Source organism: Paramormyrops kingsleyae, chromosome 2 (genome assembly GCF_048594095.1).
Source record: "Paramormyrops kingsleyae isolate MSU_618 chromosome 2, PKINGS_0.4, whole genome shotgun sequence".
NCBI lineage: Eukaryota > Metazoa > Chordata > Actinopteri > Osteoglossiformes > Mormyridae > Paramormyrops > Paramormyrops kingsleyae.
Genome location: NC_132798.1, coordinates 34687711 through 34715107, shown reverse-complemented (window position 1 = coordinate 34715107; position 27397 = coordinate 34687711). Strand labels below are relative to the sequence as shown.

Below are 27397 nucleotides of genomic sequence, written 5' to 3'. Positions count from 1 at the left end.
GTGATTTGTGATCTGACTTCTAGAAGCCACATAACACTCAAACAAGGACATGTTCTTAGTTTTAGCAGAGTACAAAGCTGTATAATTACTATACATCATAGTACAAAACAGACAGGAATGACTGATTAAAAATGACTAATCACCATTTGTTTGTATAAATTGGCTTTTGGACACAAAATGTAAATTCTAGAAGTGGGCATTGTCCAGATGGTGAGAAATTATTTAAGAAAAGGGTGGTCAAGTTTAAATTAAAACCAGTCTACTTTTATATTAGTTTTTTTCTTCCTCAAGAAAAAAAAACTATTCATGATCACAATTTGAAAGTAGTCTGTCAAAGGGGAAGTTTTTCCACTCATTCATTGGTCGTAATGTCATTTAATGCTATCGTCATGGGAAATGACTTATCTAGTCCGATAAAGAGTAATAGTTAATCATTCTTAAGCGGTTATTTAATTTAAAACGCAATTAAAAGTAAAACATAACACCATACTAAAGACTGAATTAGACGAGTCAACTTTCTGAGACACAAAGATGGGGTTTTAAGATCAGCCCAACTGTAATCCTTGAAGATCCTGTCAGAAATGACAGGCTGAGGCATTGTACAAACCAGTGCAATCCCACCTGGCCTTTGGCTCTCCACTGTATGGTGCTGCTCGCAGTTTTGTACCAAGAAGGCTTGATTAATCATTAGAGTTTCAAGGCAGCATTTATTCGTAAACATACCCATGTGGCCGTCTCAAATTACATGCTCTTCAAGTTTCAGAGAGAAATCTAGTAATTTGAGTCAACATTGTAATATTAGACAGATGTAATGAAGACGTATGTAATACCCATATTTAATATTTAATAGCAAAATTTTCAAACCACGTTTAAGTAATAATTACTGACCACTTTGATATTCATAAGTGCCAAAGTACTGGTAGTTTTCTGAAAAATAAAGACCTAAAGGCCATTAATGAAATGTAGCTTCGGACAGACGGATTTATCAAATTTTAATTTTCCCCCTTAATGCACTCCTGCCGTTTGATGATGTATCTCAGGTGCACAGAGACACTGATAAAAAATAATTACATGCAGCATGGACCTCATATGCCCTGCACACACATGCAGCACATGCGGGCTGTAATTCCCTGCATTGCTCACATGCAAGAAGGAGATGGGTCCTGTGCTCGCTGACCTTTTGAGTCACAGATCTAACCTGAATTCTCATGCTCTCCAGTTCCCTTCCTCCTCCTAAGCCCCCCTCCAACCCCATCTGCACCCCCTCTCTCTGCAGCAGAGCTCTGCTGCACCCTGTCCCAGCAACACAGCTTAGGACTGGTACAGTCACTGCACGCTGGAGTGGGCAGGCAAGGGAGGGGGGGGATTTCTGCGAGGCAGGCAGGCTGCATGCTCCCCGCAGCTGCGGCGCAGTGCGGTTGTGAACACTAGACCGTGGGGACAGTGGGGCGGGCCCGTAATGATGTCACTATGTGTGAGTGTGTGTGGGGGGGGGTGACCCCCCCCTTTGAGGCGAAGGAAGGGTTTAACTGGAAACTCAGCAGCCCTGTGGCGCTTGGAGGCAAGGCTGAGAGGAGCGGAGCTAGAGCAAGTGAGCACGAGCGAGCGAGAGAGAGAGAGAGAGTCCGATTGAGGAGGGGAGGGGAGTGGGGGGGGGTTTGCTGTGCGAATTCTTGCTGTGTTAGCATCCCCCAGCAACTCCATCAATACTGCATACAGCTGGAAGCCTGGCGAGGATCCCCACTGCAACCGTGGGATCTGGTCGTTGTAAGCAGCCTGCTGCATCAGCCCTGAACGCTGTGATCGCGCTCCTGGATGTTTCTGTCCTTTTTATGTGATTTTTTCCGCCCTTTTCCGGGGAGCTTATGACTTTGAGAGCTATGCCGTGGCATTAACGGGCAGAAGGGAGGAGGACGGAGTAACCTGGGCTGATTGTAACGAGGGGACAAAAGCTTGGGATCTCTCTCCAGTAGCATGCCATCAATCTCAGCAGGATACCGGAAAGGATCTCATTGCACCTGCTCTTAACAGACTTGGGTAGGCTGTTGTTTAACTCTTTGGGGCTGTTTCTTTTTTTTGGGGGGGGGGGGGGGGGGCTTGTTTCCACACTAAATGTGAAGCCTCAGAGAGGGACGGGACAGTGGAGTGTATGCAGAGCTGAGAGTCCCGTTCAGGGCAGGAGGCTCGGGGGCAAAGTCATCAGGTTAGCTGCTTCTGCACCTCTCTGTGCCTCCAGGCCCAGCACGCAAACCACTGCAAGGTGCAGCACTTGTCAGAACACAGTTTATTTTGCATCTCCGCCCACAGACCGGAGAATCTGCGCCGTGTGCTATACGCACATGCACTCAGTCTCACTCCTAAATGCTGCATATTAATAATTAATCTTGGCACTGATGTGCACATTTTGATTTAGAAAAATATTCTTCTGGGTAACTACACGTAGTGGGCATTTTATTAAGTACACCTATCAAGTAATAAGCAGGATCTACTTTAGCCTCCAGAACCACTTTAAGGTTGATGATTTGTATGTTCACAGTCACCATTCTGCCCACCACTGCTGGACAGGGCTGTTATTTTTCAACTTGTGGCCTTTCTGATATCTTTAAGAAGTCCGGCCATTCTCCCCTGACCGTTCTTATTAACAAGCAAGAGAAGTGCCACTGACAGGCTTATTTTTGTTTTGTGCACCATTCTCTGCAAACTCTACAAACTGCAGAAAATCCCAGGGGGTGGCTGTTTCTGCAATGCTGGAACCACCACACCTGGCACTAACACTCACACCACGTTTAATGGTGCTTATATAGTGTATTCCAATATTTATTCAAACAGTAACAAGACCCATTAACCATGTTTGTTTAATGTATATACATTAATGACAGCCACGTGATTGGCTGTTGGAGCAGAATATTTGCATTAATGAACAGGTGTACCTAATAAACTGGCCAGTAAAATAATAAACCAAAGTATAGACTTCTACCACCTTACGGTTCATTGTACTCAATGTTAGGTAACAGTAACATTTTTACACAAGCAGAGGTATTTCCAGAGAGAAGAGCATGCTAAGACTCTTGACATCTTGAGGTGATTACTGAGATAAAGACAGGCAACAAATTATTGTAGGGTTATGCTAACTATACAGTAATAGACAGTTACCCACAATGTTGCATTTCTTCAGAAATAATCATGGTGTACCCATCCTAAATGTACTGGGAATTGTGGAGTAACTCTCCAATAAAATATGTACCATTAAAATACATAGGTTTACTGAAATTTTGACAGTAATGTACAATAAAAATGAAAGATGTGCCATTTTCTTCAAAATTTACTTAGCTCTGAATTTTATTTTTCATTTATGCAATTTAAGATAAATATCATTTCATTTATATAATATTATTCTAAGGCATGTTTAGTTTTCCACATTTATTTGCAAATTATTCAGTTAAGTGACAAAAAAAATTCAAGAATTGGTGCATTGTGTGGTTATTAATGCAGAACCCAAACCTTCCCAAAACATAGAAAACACCCTCAAAATAAAACATATTGACCAATAGCTGACATTTATGGAATGCAATACATGTCAAAAACAGGAAGACCTTATAGCTTGTGCAAAAAAAAATGCAAAAAAATTATATTGGTGATTGATTGCTTTTATGAGTAATAAAATCAACTTTTATAATGTTATAAAAATTAGCATGCTATTCAGTTTTATAGCTATTGTAAACTTAGCTAAGTTGCTAACAAGCAAAATATATTGTAGATTATATCCATCATAACATCAGTTTTCTTCATAACTTGTAACTAGGCGATTTGTGCATAGAAAGGAATGAACAGTCAGATTTGAGAAGGAAGTGGGAGGTGTGACTTTCATATACCTCAAATGGCAGGATATCATTCGGAGTTGGGCCAAGTGTAGACGATTTTGCAACACCTTCAGCTGGCAGTTTCTATGACCTCATTATGCAAGTTACGATATAATGCAATTGCAGATGATTCCATCAAGGTTCCTTTTACTCGGCGAACTTGATTGTAATGGATGTAAATGAACGGGGCGGTCAAACATTAAGTTGTGTCGGTTACTTTGGCATGAGAATTCTCAGCTTATCAGCTGTAAAAACTAAGCAGGATGGCTTTAGGGTTAACCAAAGGTTAACTTACCTGAAGCACAGGTGCAGGTGGAATGTGATGAATACATTGCTATCTATAGTCCTATGATAAAGATCATTCTGATACCCTCAGCAACTCTTGGGCAAGTGACCCTTTAAACGCTAACCAGAAAAACCACTTGTGGAGCTTTGATTCTTTCCTCTCAGCCTTGCTTTCCAACCTCTCTGTATTATTTAGTCATGGGAATTACTGCCATTGAATCCATAGTGTGTGTAGTCAATTCAACAGAGTCTCTGCTTTTAAAAAGAGCCCGGATTACTCGGTCTTCAGCCTGTGGGAATTTGTGATCCAACTCAAGGATTAGCAGAGGTGAGATATTGCTTATGGTGAGAGTTGAAGGGCTGCCCTATGGTTTGGCCAGGTTATTTGGAGGTTCATGGATGGATCCTCCTTTCTTCGTCTTCAAGGCTATTCGATTTTTCATTGATAGTCCAACTAACGGTGAATGTTGCCAGCAGGTTCCCACTATGTGGTTGTTGGGTCGTTTTGGGTTTTATAACTGTATGAGGAACATATTTCTGGAATCACTAAAGCTAGTGGGATACCAGATTGTTGGCCCAGTGGGTTGTATCATTACCATGAGCTTCCTGGGTACTAGATTTCACTGCAACGTTGCTTCTGTGCTTTTTGAGTTTGGATATTGTACCAATACTGCAGCTTTCCAAAGTCATGTTTTTTGGATGAACTTGTAACTTCTGAGAGCCCAGGGTCCTGTTGACGGCCTGCCTTATCTTTTAACCTGCGTCTTAATTGTATCTTGGACATGAAGAAAGCTGTTCAAATTTAGAAGACTGTTCATATTAATATTTTATTGATGTTCTGAGAAGCTGTCAGCTTGGAGATGCTCTTTGCTCTTGGAGCATACTGTGTGTGCAAATGGTTGTTAAAAAGTTGAAATGAAAAAACAAAAACCTCTTCCTTCTGGTCTACAGTGAGGTTAGATATTTTTAGGAGAAATGTGTGTCATTGTTATGGTATTGTTTTCTGTTTCTACCTGTCAGGAGCTGGCTGGGAGGGCAGAGAATGTTCGCACAATTGGACTAAAGAGGCTCCTAATCGGAAATTCCTCCAAAACACATTGTAGAGAAGAAAACTGATGAAATTAACAATTTATTTGGTTAAATTGTAATACCTAACTGGGGTCATACCTAACAGCAAATGAGCAGGGTCTTTGTCACACGCTACTGCAGATCAAATCTGCTTAACCTACTTTGGAGGTACAAAATATCTCAGCTTTCTGGAACCCTTAGAAGGCTATTGTGGACCGGCATGGTGTTGTTTGATTCTGAATTTGTACCAAAACATTTAAAGACACTGTCACCCTTGTGTCTGTGGAAATGTAGAAGTAGGCCGAGGTTCATGATTAAACTGAAAACGGATTTGCTGCATCAATTTTTTGTTTTATTATTATATATTTTTTTGCATCAACCGTAGCCAAAACAATATTTAAAAATAAGAAGGTGGAAGGAATCACAGTTGCTATGGAGATTGCACACACAGAAGCATCAGTGCTCATTTTATGCCTTTACTGTAGCTCTACATTTTCCGAACTACCTCTCCTTCTTCTTTTATTTATTTCTGTTTATCTTATTTTTCCAAAGCAAAGACAGAAGTTTGAATTGTTTGTCAATGTTTTAAAAGATCTGCTTTTTCAGGATCATCCTCAAAGCTCAGTGAGTCCCTTGCTAACAAGCAGCTTATTTTCTCTTTTTTTCAGTTCGTAAAGCTCATGTAAAGTTCATGGCAAAATGTCGTCAGTCAGAACTGCATGTGCCATGTGAGGGCATTGCATTGCATTCTGGGATGAGATTCATTCTGTTCTTTAGATGTTCATTAAGACTGCTGAGTGGCTTTCCAGTAAACAACAGAAATACCTCATTTCAAGGGTGTTTGACTGTGTTCAGAATAACAAGTATCCCTGTTTTTATGTTTCCCTTCAAAGAGGGTGACTGACGAGTGACTTGCAATGTTTTTTGAGGTTTGCATTTTCAATGCTGGCCTCCGTGTTGAGATTCTGCACAGTCTCTCTTTTTATCCCCTGCTCAGAAATCTCAGCGTCCTCCAGGTCGAGGGTAGGAATTGTTGCGCCAGAGTGCGTGGGTGAGCAGGCGTGGGAGCCGTTAGCGGGCTCGAGAGAGCGACCATACAACGGCTCCGTTGTAAGAGCCGCGAGCCCTGAGGCCCATCGAACATGGTGGCAAGGAAGTTAATCGGAGTTCTGATGATGTTAATGTTTAACCACTTACATGGGACCTGCGAGATGCGTCGAAACAGTAACTGCTTGGCTGGAAAACTGCATTTGCTTGTTCTTACAGTTAAAACCAAGTGGACTTAAAAGGAAAGAGACGGTGACTAGATACATTGTTAGATATAAAGTAAGCATTTTGTTCATTTGCTGAATGGAACTCAGATTCTGTGGAGTTATGTGGAGTTATGGCCAACACACACAAACACACACACAGGTTTGTAATTATATCTTTGTGGGGACTCTCCATTCATTTCCATGGGGAAATCTCTAATCCCAACATGATGACCTTAACTCCTACCCAGCCCTAACCTTGACCATAAGTAACCAAACAAAATGCAAGTTTTTTGATTGCAGTCACAGATTTTTATAAAATTGAGTTTCTCCTTGTAGAGACCGAAAAACATGGTTCTCACAATGTCAAAATAACAGGATTTTATCACTTTTTGGGGACATTTGGTCCCCATACTGTAATATATACATAACCCACACAGACACATACACACACAAATAGCCTGCAGTCAAAAAACGCACAGCATAAACCCCTGAGACTTTCCCATCTCCCTCTAAATACATATATCATGGGCCTTTTAACTGGATGAGAGACAAAATATTTCTGACCAGCTTCAGCAAATTCTTTGAGTGCACCAAAGCTTTGCCTGGACACCTCACTTGCTTGCCAGACAGGGCAGAGTAATTAACATAAGACTTTGTGCTTTAAGTCTTTGGGTTGAAGACAAATGTTGCCAAAAAAAGAATGTATTGGCAAATCTAGAAACCAGGGACTACACAAACCACCAGTGCTAGTTTGAAGCCATCCTGATAAACAGAAGTGTCTCTTGTTGCATCGCTGGGAGAGGTTCATATTTTGTACCTACGTTTAGAGTCTGTTTAGAGTTTAGAGTTAAATGTCTAAATGAACATGTACAGTGATTTTGCTTTGATTGTTTGAAGAGAATTCCAAGCCATTGACATTCTTAGACGCACATTCTTCTATTGATTCCTTTCAAGTCTCCCTTGCTATCAGTCTTGCAGAAGATAAAATAATTCTTCAGTTGAGAAACATGTGGGTATGTTGAAATACAATTCAGAGTATTTTGTTAAATGCATTTATATGCCAGAAGAGCACTGATGCACACATATGATTCATCTGCAGTTTAAATGGCATGTAATTTTGTGTTTTGTTTGCGTTTGTTTGGCTTAAGATGGCACCATATGAAAACTGACCTGATTAAGTATTCTATTTAAAGTGGCAGAATTGCTGCCATCCATGCTCAATGGGATTTGGGTATAAAATATAAATGTTTGCCATCAGTAAGCACTTTGTTTTAAAATGGAGGACTGTCAAATAAAACATCAGAGGGCTGCTATCTGAACTTAACCTAATTTAGCCAAAAAGTAATGCATACTAGGATAGAGTGAATTAGAGAGAGCCATGGACAACCATTCTCATAGGAATATGTCTTGCTGTTAGCTGTGTAGAACAGTGACTGTGCCAGGGTCAGGCTAATGAGGCTTACGGCCTGAGTGTTTTTAGCAAAGCCCTGAATCTTTTTTAATCATGTATTTTTGTTATATGTATAATGTGTTTTTTTTTGTCATGAAATATCAAATTCAGAGCTGCAATTGACACAGGGCTAATGTATTTTAAATAGACAAGATAGAATAAATAGAATTTTATACTTTTAAGTCGTGAACTGCAAATCATCAGCAGGGTTTTGGACTATGCTCTGGATCTCCCGTTACCCTAGAACTGCCCCTGGTGTAGAATTATGTCTGTTCACAGGGGATTTAAAATAACATGAATCAGGCTCAAACTGCACTTAATGATAAAAGCAATTCGGTTTAGGTGTGCTGTAGGAGGATCTGTAAGGATTACTCTAAAGTTAAGAGTAATTAGGATGTATTACCATAAGGTAGCAGAAGGTTTCCATTTTTAAATATCCAGCTGCATGTTGGAATTGACTTACATAAAGACAACACCAGTAACCAGACAAGAGGGTCACAGGATCAACTTTCATACTTTGCAAATGAGGCTGTGAATGTCACTGGCTTTATTTGAGCTCTACTGGCTGTTAAGGGCTCTGTGTGAGTGTTGCAGATTTTACTTGAACTCTGTTGGGTGTTGAGCTCTTTGTGAGTGCCGCCAGTTTTGCTTGAGCTCTTTTGGGCGTTAGGGGCTCTCTGCGAGTGGGGCTGGTTTTACTTGAGCTCTGTTGGGTGTTAAGGGCTTTCTGTGAGTGTCGCCCATTTTGTTTGAGCTCTGTTGGGTGTTAATGGCTCTCTGTGAGTGTTACTGTTTTTGCTTAAGCTCTGTTGGGTGTTAAGGGCTCTCTGTGAGTGTTGCTGATTTTGCTTAAGCACTGCTGGCTGTTAAGAGCTCTCTGTGAGTGTTTCTGATTTTGCTTGAGCTCTGTTGGGTGTTAAAAGCTCTCTGTAAGTGTTGCTGGTTTTGCTTGAGCTCTGCTAGCCATTAAGAGTGAGTGTTGCTGATTTTACTTGAGCTATGTTGGGTGTTATGGGCTCTCTGTAAGTGTCATCCATTTACCTTGAGCTCTCTTGGGTGTTAAGGGCTTTCTCTGTGAGTGTTGCTGGTTTTACTTAAGCTCTGCTGGCCATTAAGAGCTCTCTGTGAGTGTTGCTGATTTTGCTTGAGCTCTGTTGAGTGTTAAGGGCTCTCTGTGAGTGTTGCCCAATTCACTTGAGCTCTGCTAGGTATTAAGGTCTTACTGTGAGTGTTGCCTGTTTTGCTTAAGCTCTGTTGGGTGTTAAGGGCTCTCTGTGAGTATTGTCCACGTTACTTGAGCTCTCTTGGGTGGTAAGGGCTCTCTGTAAATGTTGCTGATTTTGCTTGAGCTGTGCTAGCCATTAAGAACTCTCTGTGAGTGTCACTGGTTTTGTTTGAGCTCTGCTGGGCGTTGATTGAAGTCAATGTCTCTGCTTCCAGGCTATGAGAGGGAACTGATGTCTGCAATGGCTATGCTGGACTTGCAGACCTTCACACCACAACATCAACACTTCTGCTGCCCCACCACTCGGCCTCCTCCTGGGAGAGTGTGACCTCCACCCCCACGTCTCCAGGGCTTCCTTCAGCTGCCTCTCAGTGTGACTCTGGACCCATCATGGGAGGATGTCTTTCCAAACCCAAACCAGGTGACCAATGCTCTTTGATTCCAGTAATGAATGGCACCTGTTCATTCTCTCTCCTTTCCCAGGCATATATAGGTCACACATTGCTTCTCAGCAGCCTTTCTAGTATGGGGGTTTCAGGGGGAGGAATTTTAATGCTCTCACTTGTAGCTGTGTCAAAGGGATTATGAAGTAAACTATGACTTTGGTTTTGACCGTTGCCCAGTGTATAAATGGCATGTTCTTGACCTGTTGCTTGAGCAGTTGAACTGGTCCAATTACTTGCGTGTCCTGTGCTGTGTGATTCTTTATGTTGGGAGTCTGTTCCTGTGGTTCCGGAAGGTTGTTGGTTCAAGTCCTGTGGCTGGCAGAGTAATCATATTCCTCTTGAGCAAGGTCTTCAACCCCAATACCTGCAGGTGTGCTGGAAAAATGGCTGTCAAAGGATTGCATGATGGGATAAGAAGATATTGATTTTCATTGTACTTGTTACCTGTATTATAACATTAAAAGGCATTCTTCGCTATACAAACCATGTATTTTCCAAGTAGAGTCCTATGAACCCTTAACCATAAGATCAGAGGTTCCAGAAAGGGTAATTGATGTAATTAAATCTCAACAGCACACCAATCTGTGTAAATGCTGCCTAAGTCACTCTAGATAAGAATATCTGTTACTGTAATCATAGTAATACAAATGCTAATCACACACCATGTCACAGGCAGTGGCCTTGTTGACCCCTCAGGGAGAAGGCCCACGGGGAGTGATCCTATATTGGATGAACCCCAGATGGATGCAAACCAGCAAGCTGTTTAGATATGAACACAAATATTAAGTGAGAAATTATACTGTGTGCAATGAATGCTGTAGTGATGAGGAATTTGGATAAGGATTGTCCCACTGTATAAATCAGTTAAATGGTAAAAATGTTATTCATATATTACTATAAAATCATGGGATAACAATGACAACAACAATAATAATAATAGCTGAGGGGGGGTTTAAATCCTGGCTCTGCACTGTGATTGCATGCGATATATCATACATGTGTATGTACATATGTATGAGGACATACAGAGCAATGTCATTTATGTTTAATTCTCTTTTTTGAGGTATATTTAAGTACCTAGGGCTGTTTTCTTCAGATGCTTTTTCTGTTTGCCTCAAATCAACTTGGTAAATGACGAGAATTTAAAACCTTTATCACTTTAGTGTCAGTCAGATTGCTGCATTATTTTATTACTTGTGGAAAGTCTAAAATATGGCAACCATAAAGTGATGAACATCGCTATATTTTAGGACACATCACCGAGATTTCTTTGTCCCAAGGTTCAATAGGTTGAGGTGGTGGGGAATTGAAAGGTTCAACAAGTGCAGCCAAAGTCAACCTCGGTCGAGGAAAAGAGGAAAAAGGAGCGAAACACGATCACACGTCGCCTCGGACACGGGGTCGGAGGTCAGCGGTGCAGTTGTAAGCGACTCACCACTGGGCTTTCAGACAGCTGCCAGAAGGATACATGCTGTGAATGTAACAAGATGACGGACAGAACTTGGAGTAACAACAACAACAATTTTTTTCAGAGGAATAAAAGCTGCACTCTTTGTTTCAACACTGACAGGCAACACGAGATTAAAATGTAAAACTGGAGCTTTAATTATAGCAGCATGTAAAGTATAGCTTTAAAATCTTTAAAATGACTGCAATGACCTCTTCATGAAAAACCCCAGCTGGACACGTGGGACCACAGAAGATAATCCTGTTGCATAATCTCTCTATTGAGCCAGCGCGAAGCAGATGTCTTCATGTATAATTTAGATAATATTTCACAAACATCTTCTTGCCCCCTGCTGTCAGACAGTAGGAAGACAGATTCTGGCCAATGGGGTTATGAAACAGCGTCACGATAAAAGCAGCATGTCTTTCTGCTATATTCAGATAAGTGGCATGTAAGAGCAGAATATTTTGTAGGCAGAATTTTAAATCCCTGGTTTCCTTCACTGTTTTCTTGACGTATTTCTGATGTCCAAGCGCTTGTTAAATAACATTGACAAAGCAGGAATTGAAAAACAGAGAACAAACCAGATACTAATTCAAAAATCATAATTATCATTACATTTTAATGCCAAATGTTACAAATTACACACTGTTACAAATTACAGTGTTAATTCCTGTGAATTTTACTTTGTGAGGTGAGGTGATGGATTTACAGGGTTTGGAGAAATAAGACAAGATGTTTTCAATTCCAATTTGCACCAAAAATTTAAATGAGCTGTTTGTTTCTTCTAATTATGAAAACTGTAGTTGAAGAGTAGGATATTCTGATCCCCTCTGAGCATTTGTGGGGACTTGCCAGATTTCAGCTCTGGTCAAAGGAATCCTTTCTTATGTTCCAGCTGTTAAAAATAGGAATGCTAAAAATATGACAGACACTGACAAACATGAAAAAGGAACATCTAGACCCCATTTTATTGTCTTCAGATACCAACTAAGATCATAAGAGAATTTAAGCATCGGAAGGATGTCGACAGTGTGACATGGTCATTCAGACGGAACAGCGATCAGGAAAATTCTACATTTCATGTTGCCATAATTCACGACAAGGCTCTTCATGAGAATAACACTCCATTGCAATGCTTCAGGAAAATCCTAGCCATCCGGGGCTCCTTTCATTTTGCCTGCAGTTGTAGCTGCTCTTATGATTTTCCATTCACTTTAATTAAGACCTGCACAGCAGGTGAAAATTCCGGAAAGATTAAAGTTTAAAGCACCGGAGGGTCAGCACATTCTTCTAGCTGAAGAGATAAAGCTGGTTCTCTGTCGGCCCCTGTAAAAGGAGTTACACAACCACGTTTTCACGGGAAGAAACACCAGCAGGGATGGGGGTGGCGGGGTGGAATATATCAAAAGAAATCAAGAGATCTTCCATCGAGTAGCTGTGATGAATCAATACATGAAAACCTTGGAACTTTGGGTAACTAAACCATTGGCAAAGGAGAAAACTAAAAAGCAAAGACATAAAGTAAGATTGAAATGTTTTTAAATAGCTAGTAATAATACAGTGCACATTCCTGTTTCATTCACTCCGGTCTCTCCTGCACTCCATGGTGTCTTTTGACATTCGGGAAACAGGCAGCTCAGCCTAATTGCTTACTCTTGATGTAGGAATGTGTCTGTAAACAGGTGTCTGATCCAACATGAACACAGTGTTTCTCCTGCATGGAAAGGTTCTGGAAAGCTGCTAATCGTAACTGGGTAAATTGCTATTCATATACATGCCTTTTAATGAATGTGTCTAATTCCATAAGTTGGTCAAACGGAAGTAAGACTAGATGAATCACTGATGCCTGAAGGAGGGTAAGGATTTGTTACGTGACAATTCCCGTTGCCTTAATCCAAGTGGTAGATTGACATTGCACAGTAATTCCACACAGGCCCACATTATCGCCGATCATGTCTGAGCCTATTTCCATCCCTTGGTATTTGTCTCACAGTTGAGGTTAAAGTTGAACTGACCCTGCTTGAGAAAGAGAAGGAAACAGACGTGATGTCCCCCAATGGCAAGGCCAGCCCGTTCTCGGACGGCAGACCCAACGGGGCCCCGGGACACTGCTCCGATGAGGACTCCACCCCAGCGCTGAGGTCCCACCACAAGCCCCATGACTATGTGGAGGCCTCCGTGTGCCACGTGAAAGACCTGGAGAACGGACAGTAAGAGCTGAACAAGTCCCACCTACAGATGCTCCATCAGCTTCTCAGAATCCAAACTGACACACAACTTATTCAGCAATGTTTAGTTCAAAGTTTCAAGAGAAGTTGATCAAGAGAAGTGATTGACAGAGGATAATCCCACCCACTATTAGACACAAGCAGGAACACAGACAGGGAAAATTATACTTGGGGGACGATGTCACCCAATTCCCTATGCTGTAAAAAAAATATGCAAGCAGCCGTATGGACACGCATGTCTGCTTAATGTTGTGCGTGTTGTTGGCTCCAGATTGTGTTACGAATTTATGGCCGACTGTGGCTCTAAATGTTCCATTTCTGATGCTGGCTCCTACAGAATGAGAGAAGTGGATCTGGGGAGTGGCAGAGCCCTACTGATCAAGGAACACGGCGAGTTCTCCGCCATAGGGCACAAGTGTCCCCACTATGGGGCACCCTTGGTCAAAGGTGAGTCAGGTTCCCTCTGCTAATCTTCTGTCACTTCTCCTCAGTCTGACCCCAGGAGGGGAATACTCACTCAGCATCACCTTCAGCCCCTGATTTAACTGGAGCTTCTTACCTCTGTTGCAGGGGTTTTATCTAAGGGACATGTCCGTTGTCCCTGGCATGGGGCCTGCTTTAATATCTCCACTGGGGACATTGAGGACTTTCCTGGATTAGACAGCTTGCCCACCTTCCAGGTCACCATCCTCAGCTATGGCGACTCTACGAATGCAGTTATCTGCTGTGATCATAACATAACATAACATAACATAACATAACATAACATAACATAACAAACATAACATCGTAATAACGTAATAACATAACATAACAACATAACAACATAACATAACAAGGACACAAAGCATAAAAAATATAAGAATTCTTTATAAAAACATGGGCAGTGAGTAAGTGTACACTGCTGAGGAGAGTGTAGCTGCTTGCTGATTACGTAACAGATTTGTTCATTTACTCACCTGTTGAATATTTCTGTACTGATATAAAATATTGATAAAAAATTGCTGAATTAGTTAATCTTGTCATAGGTTAGAGTGGAAAAGGACAAGGTGATAATTCGGGCTAACAAGCAGGTGAGCAGAATTTGTTCAGAACCTGGGAGTTTCAGTTCGTAGTGTTTTCAGTGCACTGATTCCTTCAAACCTTTACACCCGCAAGGCTCTTCAGTCACAGAAAAGGACCAAGGTCATGACAAAATGCTCTGCGGTTGTCAACGCCAACACTGGCTTTAGCCATGTGCTCATCATCGGAGCAGGTGAGGTACCGTGGTTTGGATTAATCACCAGATCTCTTCATTTACTGGTGTTGGGAAAGGGGATCTACCAGCATTGGCAGGAGACCAGCTTGGGGCAGTGGGAGATTCATGATGTTCAGTACCATGGTGCTTCTCTTGGTTAGGTCCAGCTGGGCTGGTTTGTGCGGAAACGTTGAGACAGGAAGGCTTCACGGACCGCATTGTCATGTGCACCATGGACAAGCACCAGCCGTATGACAGAGCTAAACTGAGTAAGGTTTGTACAGAAATCCAGAGAAGGACAGCAATCACACATAGCACGTGTCCATTCCACTTTGAAACCTGATCTCATGACAATGTTTTCCATCCATCCATTTTCTAATCCCTTCTCCAGGTCAGGGTCACCTGGAACCTATCCCAGGCAGCCTAGGGCACAAGGATATCAGTACATCTGTTTATATCATATAAATTTAATTGCTCAGACAGAGATAGTGGAAATTCTCTGCAGACATTCTCAAGGATTTAAGAGACCAATTGTTGTCACATAATTCCGCCCTTATAAATCTATCTTCACTGCAGATTTACCTAAAACCTGAATGTAGGTAATATGCCGTTCAAAATATAATTGACAAATAATTCATGTCAGGGGATATGATGCTGCAGTGGTCATGCCTCACACCTCTGGGACCAGTGTTTGAGTCTCTGCCATGGCTCTGTGTGTGTGGAGTTTGCATGTTCTCCCTGTGGGGTTTCCTCTGGGCACTCCAGTTCCCCCCCCTCCCCCCCAAAACATGCTGAAGTTAATTACACTTACCAAATTGCCTGTGAGTGTGCCTGGTGATATGTTGGAGCCCCATCCTGGGTTGTTCTCTGCCTTGTGGCCAATGGACCTAGACCTCCTGTGAATCTGAATAGGACAAGTAGCTAGAGAAAATGCATGAATGAAATAATTCATACTTTGCACTAAGTCAGGGGTGTAATGTGAATCTGTCTAGGTGCAGTATCCTACCATGAAAGGTCAGTGTCACTGTGGGAATCTCAGCACTTAAATTATTATCATTCAAAACAATTAAAAAAACCCTGGTAAAACTGTTCCATAACCCTTGTACTAGGTGGTACAGTGGTTCGCACTGTTGCCTCACACCTCCGGGACCCGGGTTTGAATCTGTGCTGTAGCTTTGTGTGTGAGCTTTGCATGTTCTCACCCTGTCATTAGCTTTCCTTCCTTATAATTTATCTTACCATCCTAATGTAACTTAAAAGATTTAATATGCATTAATAAAAATGTTACATTATACTAAGAAACATTATAATCCTATAACCTTTATTAATATATACTTAAACTGTTAAGGTATGTTAGGATGTTAAGATATGCTTACATGCTGCTTATGAATATTCTGTCTATGCATTATGAAGGTTCACTTAATGTTTAATGAATGCATTGTCAAGGCATTTTGAAGGAACAGTTAATGTGAAGCATTACCAACTATTCATTGTATTGTCTAATGTCTACCACAGGGTTCCCCAATTCTGGTCCTGGAGGGCCAGGATCCAACACAGTTTGCATATTTTCCTACTAAGACACCCCAACTAAACCTAAATTTGTTGATTAAGATTTGTGTGAGAGGAGAAATCTGCAAATTGTGTCGGATTCTGGCCCTCCAAGATCAGAATTGGGGAAACCTGGTCTACCTTATAGAATTCTATGTTGTACATCCTTGATGTTCTGCTGAATGTTCTAATGAAATTTGACATTGTTTTCCCACAGTCTCTAGAAAGCACAGCTGAACATCTTAGACTGCGATCAATGGAGTTCTTCCAGAATCATGACATAGAGTTACTAACAGAAAAGGAGGTAAATAAATCACTGGGTGCCTGGTTTTGTTTGGGCCACATTAGGCATTTCTAACATGCTTTCCTGCGTTCCAGATAGCCTCGGTCGATGTGAGGTCCAAAACGGTTACATTTCGGGATGGGTTGAAAATGGAATATAGAAAACTCTTTATTGCCACGGGAAGCAAGTAAGGATATAACTTTATGTTTCATGCACTGAGATTTTCTCATTTATTTTCTAAATACGATGAAACCTTGCCGCTAAGCTCACAGTGTTGAGACTGCATTAAAAAAGAAGAGTTTTTAAATAAATTCTGGAGCACAATCCATAGGTTGTTCTTTTGTTACTTGAATGTCATCTTTATATACAGTTCTTTTATTATTTGAATGTCTTTTTTTGAAGACCCAAGCCATTGAACTACAAAGGCAAAGACGTGGAAAATGTCTTTTACCTCAGAACACCAGAAGACGCCAATAATATAGCCAGGCTCGTCAACAACAAGAACGCTGTCATTGTGGGAACGTCATTTATCGGTGAGTGTCTGGGATGTGAACTGTTTACTGGTTCCAACTGAGGGCTATATAATAAAATTAAAATGAGAATAAAATTACTGAGCAGGCTTTATTTGATTTGGTATTGGGCATTTTGTTTCTCGTTGGCTGCAATTTTTTATCTTTTACACACAGGCATGGAAGTAGCTGCAGCTCTAACTGACAAGGCCCACTCTGTCTCCGTCATTGGGATCGAGTCTGTCCCTTTCCGGAAAGTTCTGGGAGAAAAAGTTGGAAAGGCAATAATGAAGGTACAGAAAATCCTCATCAAATCTACCAGTACTCAGTTCAGACTCCCAAAAAAAGAATTAAGTCTTCGGTATTATTAGGGCAATTCTGTGATTTTCAAAGGAATGACTGATTGACCCACACTGGCCAGAGTTCCCACTCATACGTAGACATGGCTGAGAGGAAGTAAGGCTGTGACAGAGCTGAACCAGCCGCTTGTTAAGTGACACAATGCTGAGTCTCGTGCTGCCAGTAAGAGTTTCATTCTTTCCAGTCCGTGGCTGTGTCACCTTCTTCCCTCCTGAGACTGGGGCCTCACAATGCACAGTGGAGTGTGGGACCAGCTTCTGACTGCTCCAGAAGCTTTATGTATATACTTTATTCATATTTAAAGCCACTTTATTAGGTACACCTAGCTATTATTGGGTAAGACCCACTTTTGCCTCCAGAACTGCTTCAACATTGATGAGTTGTGTTCAGAGAAACCTCGCTGTTGTTTTGAGCTGTTATGTTTGCACTTGTGGTTTTCCTGTTATCTTTTAACAAGTCTGGTCATTCTCCTATGATGGTTCTCATTAAGCAGGGGTTTTGCCACAGAAATGCCACTGACTGGATGTTTTTTCTGTGTTTCATGTGGACCAAGAGGTACCACTAACTTTACAAGGTTGCTAGGGAATAGATGAACGGGTAGGGTTTACCGTATTGCGCACCCATTCCTACATAACACCATAATGGTAAAATACTGTATAAATCTGGATAAGCAGGTTTCAGCGGAACTGTGTGTTGTCACCCCCCTCCTCCCACCTAACTAAATGCCTGCTCTGTTTACCTACCTCATCTGTTTTTCTTTTCCTTGGAAAACACCTAATTAAGCTAATTTTATTAGAGCTTTTTAAGAGCGTCGGCTAAATAACAGCAGAATATAGCCCATTAGTGTCATTAACCAACTGAATTGTGTAATGCGTGCAGGCTGGGTTGGGGCAGGAATGGGGCTTCCCAAGTGAGGCACCAAGGCCTCAGCTTAGATGATTGATTGGTTGGCTAGATGTATTTTTTTGCCATGGCAGCACAGATTTTAACGTGGCGGGCCTCCACAGAGAGATGGTACCAGCAGAAACTGTTTTTGTTCATGACTCCATTCTCTGTGAACTCTATGAAAATTCCGGGGGGGGGGGTGGCTGTTCCTGAGCTGCAGGATCCACCACCTCTGGCACCAGATCACTAAAATCACTTAAATCACTTGTCTTAGCCGTTCTAATGCGTAAGGCTGATTTATACATCTATGCCGAATTGACTCCGTAAATACGGTATAGCTATGGACCCAATAGCATAGCCTGACGTGCACCTCCTCAGAAATGGAACTACATGTCACAGCGACACAAGCCACAAGGACTGTGGTTCGTTCGCTTGATAGTATTCGTTGTTTTTTTTATGGGAGCAAAGAAAGCACTCATTCCAGGTGCACTTATGTGGCGTATTGAAACTGGAGCACTATTTATATCTAACATTAAATATCCCATCCTAGGTATCGTAGCAACAGGTCTACAAAACACTCAAGCCAATTTCACTCCATTTAGTTCATTCATAGTCTACAAGACAAAAAAAAAAGTTAAAAGTAGTATTGACAACTTTAGAAGGAAAAATGCATAAAAAATTACTGTAGCAGTTCGACACTTTTCCAAATTTATCTATGGGAAGTTTGGAGCAGCACACACACATATGTATATATATATATATATATACACACACACACCCCACACTTTAACAAAAAAAGTTATGTGCTCAGAAGTAATGGTCAGATATGGATGTTATTTGGTACATGTGCAGGCCAGCGATGTAAATGATTCAATTTGCAAGGAGCTGGCACGTCTAGTCACCAGACACAGAGGATGCCTCATAGACGCATTAGACAGCCTTACCAGCACTTGATGGAGTTTGATAGGGGTCACATTGTGGGTTTGCATGAGGCTGGGTGGTCGTATGTGGCACATGTGTCTATGGACTGCCTGCGTCATGTTAAGGTCCTCCCATGGCCAGCCAGGTCCCCTGATCTTTTCCCAATCTAATATATGTGGGATGAACCCTTTGCACCTGTAACAGCTTCAACTCTTCTGGGAAGGCTGTCCACAAGGTTTAGGAGTGTGTTTATTGGAATTTTTGACCATTCTTCCAGGAGAGCATTTGTGAGGTCAAGCACTGATATTGGATGAGAAGGCCTGGCTCAGAGTCTGCGCTCTAATTCATCCTAAAGGTGTTCTGTCAGGTTGAGGTCAGGGCTCTGTGCAGGCCAGTCAAGTTCCTCCACACCAGACTCACTGATCCATGTCCTTATGGACCTTGCTTTGTGTACTGGTGCGCAGTCATGTTGGAACAGGAAGGGGCCATCCTCAAACTGTTCCCACAAAGTTGGGAGAAGGAAATTGTCCATAATGGCTTCCAATGCTGCAGCATTAAGAGTTCCTTTCACTGGAACTAAGGGGCCAAGCCCAACTCAGAAAAACAACCCCACAGCATAATCCCTCCTACAACAAACTTTTCACTTGGCCCAATGCAGTCAAGCAAGTACCATCCTCCTGGCAACCGCCAAACCAGACTCATTCATCGGATTGTCAGACAGAGAAACGTGATTTGTCACTCCAGAGAACATGTCTCCACTGCTTTAGAGTCCAGTGGTGGCGTGGTTTACATCACTGCATCCGACACTTTGCATTGCACTTGGTGATGTAAGGCTTGGATGCAGCTGCTCAACCATGGAAACCCATTCCAGGAAGTTCTCTATGCACTGTTCTTGAGCTAATCTGAAGGCCTCATGAAGCTTGGAGGTCTGTAGCTATTGACTCTGCAGACAGCTGGCCACTTCTGCACATTGTGCATTGTCCCTGCTCTGTGATTTTACATGGCCTACCACTTCGTGGCTGTTGTTCCCAGTTGCTTCCTCTTTGTTACACATATGGACTTATTGCACAGGTGGCATCCTATCATGGTACCACGCTTGAATTCACTGAGCTCCTGAGAGTGACCCATTCTTTCGCAAATGTTTGTAAAAGCAGTCTGCATGCCTAGGTGCTTATTTTATTTTTTATTTTTTTGTAAAAATTCCCCATTCCCTCCCCATAAGAAATAGTGTAAATGAATTTAATCCATTCCAGCCCCCCAAATGATTGCCTATTTAAATGTATCTACCTACCTAATTAATGATAACAATCAATATAAAACTAATACACACATACCTGTAAAGCACACAGACAAAAGCAATAAACATGAAATAAATGACAATCCCACACTCCAAAGCGAGAGTAGACACACGCGCACCACCTTCAATTCACGCTATAATCTCCTAAAGCTGAGTTGCAGCTATATTTTTCTGACCGACCCGTTCGAGGTTCGAATTGATAGAGTTCAATGCATCTCGACCCATAAAAGTGTTAGCAGGAATGGTCAAGTTCCAAAATTTCAGTCGAGGTAGAAGTCGAAAAAAATTTAACTGACCTGTTCGATGTCCGAGTTGGTTGAGTTAGGCGTTCGAGTTCTAAAGCTTTACCGCATTATTGTGATTAAGTATCTTCCCAAACAGTGATTGATCGTTTCCCTGTGATAAATGTGCCTTGTGAGGTCAGCCTGGAATAGCGCCCTCATGTGTATGTGTTCATGTATAAGCTCATTGGGAAGCAGGCCAGTGTTTCCATTGTCCGCCTACACCTCAGTGCCAAAAACAGGGCCAGTTATACAATACAGTTTATACTGAGTGCAATGAATTCAGGATATAAATATTAGCACCATTACATGAGGTTCAGCAAAAACTACCTACAATCTTGACTTTATTGTGTCCCGCAGTACAAGTCAAGGCATTACATCAAAGAAAGTAGAGTATACCTGGAAGTAATTACCATATTTTGGTAATATAAAATTATATCAAAGATTGACAAAGAAAAGCCATCCTTATCTACTGATTGCTAGAATACCAACACAAGCACCATCTATCAGTCTAAATTAATGATTGGTTAATGTATATGTACTGTTAATAAACTAGTCTAAGTGCTAACCAAGTTGTCTGTAACTTACCTTTAGTGTCTCATGGGTTTCCTATGAGGCTGATGTTTATAGGGGTTCAGTGAGTCCCACGGTTCCCTTCCTCAGTGATCCCCTGATTCTCTCATACTAGCGGTCCTGCAGCCACTTGCTTGTCAAGTTTGTGACACTTTTTATATTATGGAAATACTTGTATAACTCTCTATCACAAGAGTTTTGGACTAACGTATTCAATCCAGTTTCTGGTACCTTGCTTGCTGGTAGTATACAGATGCTCCTCAACTTACGATGGGGTTACGTTCCGATGGACCCAACGTGAATTGAAAATATTGTAAGTCGAATATGAATTCATAGGACGCACATTGGCATTTAATAGATATAATGGGCTTGGGAAAAAAAAATCCAGAAAAAAATGCTATTGTTAAACACTTGTATGAGATGTTTACACTCACAGTCACTACAGAGACTGGAAGTGTGGCTGGGTGGATGTTGCCATCACTTGTTAACAGTACTGTACTACGTATCGTTAGCCCTGGAAGAGATCAAAATTCAAAGTTTGATGACTACTAACTGTGCATCACTATCGCACTAGACTTTATCATAAAGTCAAGCACATCGTAAAGCGAGGAGCATCTGTACTTGTAGACCCCCCAAAGTATCCTAGTCTCTCTTGTCCTTGTGAGGTTGCTACTAGGCCGTTACCAAACGGCAAAAACTGGGGGACCCAGAAAAAAAAATCTCCTGGTGAAATTGTACTTCTGCAAAGAAATGCTGACCTTGGTCTGTCATGCTTCCCTTTGGCAGATGTTCGAGACCAACCGGGTGAAGTTCTACATGCTGAATGAGGTTTCAGAGATGCGAGGTCAACACGGACAGGTATCAATAAAGTGAGGGAAACGGCTTTGCCTGACGTCAGCCTTGTTTATTCAAAGTTGTAAAAGCACCCAACTAATCTTGGCCAACACGCTGTGTGCCAGGTGAGCAGATGAGTAGCCCTCACTGAAAACTCGACATATCCCTGTGTACAGAAAACTCACAGGGCAAGAAATCCTCGGAAAAAGCTGCTGACTAACTGTAAAACAACAGTATGAAAACCATGCCTGTTAGCTGCTAAAATCTGCCAGCCTTTAACTCATCTTTCTGTGTTTGTGGGGTTTTTTTTGGAGTTGAAAGAAGTAGTCCTGAAAAGCGGAAAAGTTCTGAGGGCCGATGTATGTGTCATTGGCACAGGTGAGTTTTGCACATAATAGCTTGATGGCTCAAGTATTTCAGGGCGCTTTGTGGCTTAGCAAGATAAGGATCTGTGTCCAGAAGGTCATGGGTTCGAAACCCATGGTTGCCAATGCAGAAGTGGAAACTTCAGGTCCAGAAAGTACAAATCCAACCAAGATTTTGTTTCAACCAACCAGTTGAGTACTCTGTGACTGTGACCCATTATGCTCAACTGGTTGGTTGAAAGTAAATCATGGTCTGGATTTTTACTTTCTGGACCTGAAATTGCCACCTCTGTGCCAATGTAATGATGTCTTTGTTGGGCCCTTGAGCAAAGCTCTTTACCCCAAATTCTCCAAGGCTACTAGCTAACCCCAGATGCAATTGAGCACCCAACAAACAGTGAACTCTCTCCATAGTCATTATTGCTTGCTGTATGTTATTATTCTCTGTCATTATGATTGCTATCCTTCCCGTAGGATCGATCCCAGCCACCTCCTTCTTAAAACAGAGTGGGATACACATGGACTCAAAGGGTTTCATAACTGTCAGCAAGGTCAGTAGCCCACAATCTGTAGCCCACATGCCTTTCAACTTGGCATAGTCGCTTCAATCGCATCAAGTGTGAATGTAGCTGCATCTCCTCCTGAATCCCCAATGTTAATGACATCACAATGGGATTTCAGCTATTCTCTGTCAAAACCAATTATGACGTGGCAGACAAAAAACTAACCCAAGGTGTGTTGTTTAATACCTAGATGATGCAGACCAATGTGGATGGGATCTTCGCTGGGGGGGACATTGCCATGTTCCCCCTGTCGCTGCGTAGCAATAAGAAGGTGAACGTCCCCCATTGGCAGATGGCACACATGCATGGTAAGACCCACCCCTCAGCGGCAGTGGCGAGTGCATCACTTCCTGTGCGACTGACCTGTCTCATTGTCAAGGTGATGTTTTCCAGGGCGAGTGGCAGCACTGAATATGATGGGCAGGATTGTTGAGATCAAAACCGTGCCTTACTTTTGGGCAGCCATGTTTGGAAAGAGCATAAGATATGCAGGTGAGTGAACAGTCTGAGACTGACCTTCCATTTTTTATTTGAGTACGTCAGATAATTGAGTTCCAACAGCAAATGCTTCACTGAAGAGAAGAAGCCTACTGAAAGGTTCACAAAAAACACAAAGGATGAGGATATCCAGAAATTTGCAGTTCAAAATGTTTATACCGGAAATGAACCAAAAGCCATTTACACTGCCCATCCTTGATAACTTCTTATCCAACAGAGAATCATGATAAGTCTGGAGCCTGTTCCAGGAAACAGGGCACAAATATTCCCATTAAATTACTGCCACCTAGCTGTGAGAAGATTAGCATTTTCTTAAAGCTAGGCCTCATCTTAGGAAATGTGGACGCTGTGTATCTCACATGATTTGTGTGCATTATTGAAGGTGGTATGCATTGTATGTTCAAGGTCATGGGGAGGGGTTTGATGATGTCGTCATCCAGGGAGATCTGGACGAGCTGAAGTTTGTGGCCTTTTATACCAAGTGAGTGTGTCCTTATGTGTTGCATTCCACTTTTACTTTCCATACTGCATTTTTATAAATTTATTAAGTAATTTCAGCTCTCATTCAATTATTATTTTTTGTATTAATTATTTAAAACTAAGACATACAAAGAAAATGCCTCCCAAGTCAGGAAAGTCACAGTGACATTTTTATGTACATGTATAGGAACCGGAAATTCCCCGGAGGTAACTAACCTACAGAGGTGACCTCTGACCTTTCTCTGACATCCATGTGCCTACTTCCTGAGGGGGGGGGGATATCTCTTTCTTGAACTAACAACCACTCGAGAAGTGCTGTTCAAAGGAAGAGTTTTAAAAACACTTCAAGAATGTTTTCAAGGTGCTCTGTGGGAAGACAATTATGTGAGAGATGGCGACAGGAAATGCTGAGGGTTACATGGGAAGCTGACTTACATGGGGACCCCAGACTGTCCACATTTTTCTTTTTCCCAGCTTCCAACCAATCAAGAACTCAGAATACCTGTCATGGGTATGTTGGGAGCCAGGAAAAAGCAAAAATATGGACTGTCTGGGGTCCCTGAGGACTGGGTTGGGAAACACTTTTCTGAGGGTTACTGAGCACCGACTTTAATGTTGGCCTGTCCTCATTGAGTGTAGTAGAACCTGGCGGTTATTAGTGTTTTATGGATGAGTCACCACCCTCCAGTCCAGTGCTCCCCTCCACCCTCGAGCGATTTGGAAAGTAAAACACGACTTTTGGCTAAGAGGATGGCCCAGCTGGCAAAAGTTGCCCAAGTGACAGGCCACTTTTATGTGTTTTTTCGTGCTCTTCCCACCACAGGAGCGAGGAGGTGGTGGCAGTAGCCAGCATGAACTATGACCCAATAGTGTCGCGTGTGGCAGAGGTGTTTGGGTCCGGAAAGGGGATCAAGAAAAGGGACGTGGAGTAAGTCCTGCTTTCTGTTTCAGATCTGCCCCTTTGGGCAGGATGTGTGGCACATCATCTGGAGAAAGAATAAGGAAAATAGGAACAAAGCTAAAATGAGAAAACTGCTCACAGTGGACATTTATTAGTGTTTAAAGATAGTATATAGACTCAGTTTGAAGCTGGATTTATTAGTTTGAAGCGTTTGAGATGCCATGAAAGTGAGATGGTGTTTGGGTACCATCTAATACCGCCCCCCCCAACCCCCCCCCCCCCTTTGACAGAGCACCATAATGTTGCGCTGTTACAACTTGAGAGTATATTCACCAGTATTTCTTTGATTTCAAACCTATTTTTGTCTTCTCTGTTCTGCACACACAAAATGAAGGACGTTATCACTTCTTGGCAAGTACGAAAACATGAGAACTTCTTCCAACCTCCCGGCATCGCCCAAATGCGACAATGCCATTGAGTCCCTGTACACATTTCAGTGCCCAGCAGCTTTGCTGAGTCGCCCAATAAGACCTCAGCAAACTGTAGTACCCATGTCACCCAACTCCAACCCCACTACTCTGTCCTAAATCAAATTACAAATAAGAAAAAACAAAAGGTCCTTGCAGGCACATCACATATGCTGCTGTTTGCATTATCAGGAGGAACTTGGCTTTGAAAGCTGTGGTCAGTGGGATTATTGCACTGTCTTCACTCCCATTGGTTAATTTATTTCAAGGCTGTTAAACCAATCAGCGACTGACGGTGCATGGTAGTCCCACAACAGGTTTCAGAAGTCTCATTTCCTCTATTGCCAGCTGTGTGTTTGTGTATGCCTATATACAGTATATATGTAAAAGTACATTTACATATATATTTGACTTCCTTTTGAATCTGTACTGCATATGATTCAAACATTCAAGTAACACTGTTCTTCCAATTAACTGAAACTAGAAATGTATTTTGCAGTAAAAATATAAGGGTTTTCAGAGGGATTTCTTTTTCTGCTGATTTATCAATCTTCTGTGAATTTCAGGACTGGAGATATGTCTTGGCTGATAGATAAGGGTACGCAGTGAAGATCTCGAATTGCCCTGTGCAGCTTCAAGCCGAAAGCTTCTGGAACCTTCCTGGGACCAGAACTCACGGTGCTGTGAAAAAACCCCACCTGCAGACCATGAGAACATTCTCTCAATGGATGGGTCTGGGTTACCCCCTTCCCAATGCCCAGCCCCCCCTCAACAGAGATACCCTGCTGAACCTGAAACGTATGGATTTATACCATTAACACCGAACGTTAACACGCCATGAATGGTTTTAATGAGCTCAGAAGCCTTAGGGCAGATCTTGGGATTGGCTTCTCTTCCTGATTGGACCATGAAGCAATACTGGGATTCAATTCCGTGCTTGTGCATGTTGTATCTACCTGGAAACTTTATTTATAGGCCGATTGTCATTTTTGTACATTTAAACTTTGTACATAGTTATAACCTGCACCTCCAAGCAGATTAACAATTCAGAGATTTATATCGATCTTTTGAGATTTTGAAATATATATATATATAACATTGCTTGTAAAGTTATATATATATATATATATATATATATATATATATATATATATATATATATATATATATATATATATATATATATATATATATATATAACATTGCTTGGCTGCAACATGGGAGCTGGGTCTATATTTAGGTTTTTCTTCTTCCAAATATATATATGTATATGTATTGTTTTCGTAGCACCCAAAAATCAACACTAAGGATTCTACTTCAAGAGTCATTATTCTGAATTCTCAAACTGGGGAAGGAAAAGCAAAGCAAAGTTGTCATCCTTAGAAGCCATAATGAAGACAGAACATAAATGATAGTGCCACCATGTGGAGACACAGCAGAAGTGCATATGCAATATTTTTGGGGAAAAAAAGCCTAACCATCTAAAGTTTTGTTAAAAAAAATTGCAAGCAAGCAGGCAGTAGGTGCATTACATGTATAATCTCAGAGCATGAAACCCCTATATACTAGCATATAGCCTCTAATTAAATGCAGGACGAGTACCAGATTGTCTTCTTGCTCTGCTCTTAAAAGAAATAGTATATCTTTTGAGTAAACAAACATCGCCACGTGATGCAGGATGGAATTGCATTGCGTGTATTTCCCTGCACCTGGGCACCTAAGGTAACTGCTAAATTACATTTTAGACATTTATGCTTTTCATGGATGCTCTTTGTTACTAACTCAGGGACCTGAGGTTTGGGGCAGGGTTCTGCGACCGGTGTTGTTGCCAAAATAAATCGTCTCTTATTTTCCTACCTGACACCTGGCTGGCTCATTCTGGTGGTCCAAAGTTTCCTACCAAACTCTGAAATATCAGTTGAATATCAGTTGAAACTGGTAACATAAAATAATAAATATGAACAAATGGTTTCACATAGTCCCACATACTAGGAATACATTTTTTTTTTAAATGTCTGGGTTGATAAATTATGTTTTGTGACAGTGCTATAAACAATATATTTCAAACTTATGTACCAGACAGACTTTCTGGTGTGTGGATTCTCAGTCTGCTTTGCTTCAGGTTTAAAG

General features: G+C 41.7%; 1 protein-coding gene across 3 annotated transcripts; it reads left to right on the top strand.

The window, feature by feature from the left end:
* The first annotated feature begins 1431 nt into the window (after positions 1-1431).
* aifm3 (AIF family member 3) lies at positions 1432-27128 on the top strand. 3 transcript variants are annotated; one of them, XM_023833388.2, is made up of 21 exons: positions 1432-2037; positions 9357-9562; positions 13031-13247; positions 13603-13712; positions 13836-13945; positions 14294-14338; positions 14424-14520; positions 14664-14776; positions 16268-16354; positions 16429-16520; positions 16736-16866; positions 17020-17135; positions 21946-22017; positions 22308-22371; positions 22833-22909; positions 23112-23229; positions 23315-23413; positions 23825-23900; positions 24723-24827; positions 25195-25215; positions 25834-27128. In XM_023833388.2, exons 2-21 carry the CDS (start codon positions 9532-9534, stop codon positions 25874-25876), a joined length of 1824 nt encoding a protein of 607 aa, XP_023689156.1. In that variant the 5' UTR covers positions 1432-2037; positions 9357-9531; the 3' UTR covers positions 25877-27128. The 3 variants fall into 3 exon arrangements, with proteins under 3 accessions (XP_023689156.1, XP_023689158.1, XP_023689157.1); XM_023833389.2 differs by lacking the exon at positions 1432-2037 and adding an exon at positions 4281-4473; XM_023833390.2 differs by lacking the exon at positions 25195-25215 and having other exon boundaries at positions 1433-2037.
* Positions 27129-27397: the final 269 nt, after the last annotated feature.

Excerpts from the sequence above, each read along its gene's own strand:
- aifm3 (XM_023833388.2), top strand. The coding sequence starts at position 9,532 with ATGGGAGGATGTCTTTCCAAACCCAAACCAG. Across the intron at positions 16,521-16,735 it reads TTTATTGCCACGGGAAGCAA|ACCCAAGCCATTGAACTACA; the intron begins GTAAGGATATAA and ends CTTTTTTTGAAG. Across the intron at positions 24,828-25,194 it reads ATCAAGAAAAGGGACGTGGA|GACGTTATCACTTCTTGGCA; the intron begins GTAAGTCCTGCT and ends CACAAAATGAAG.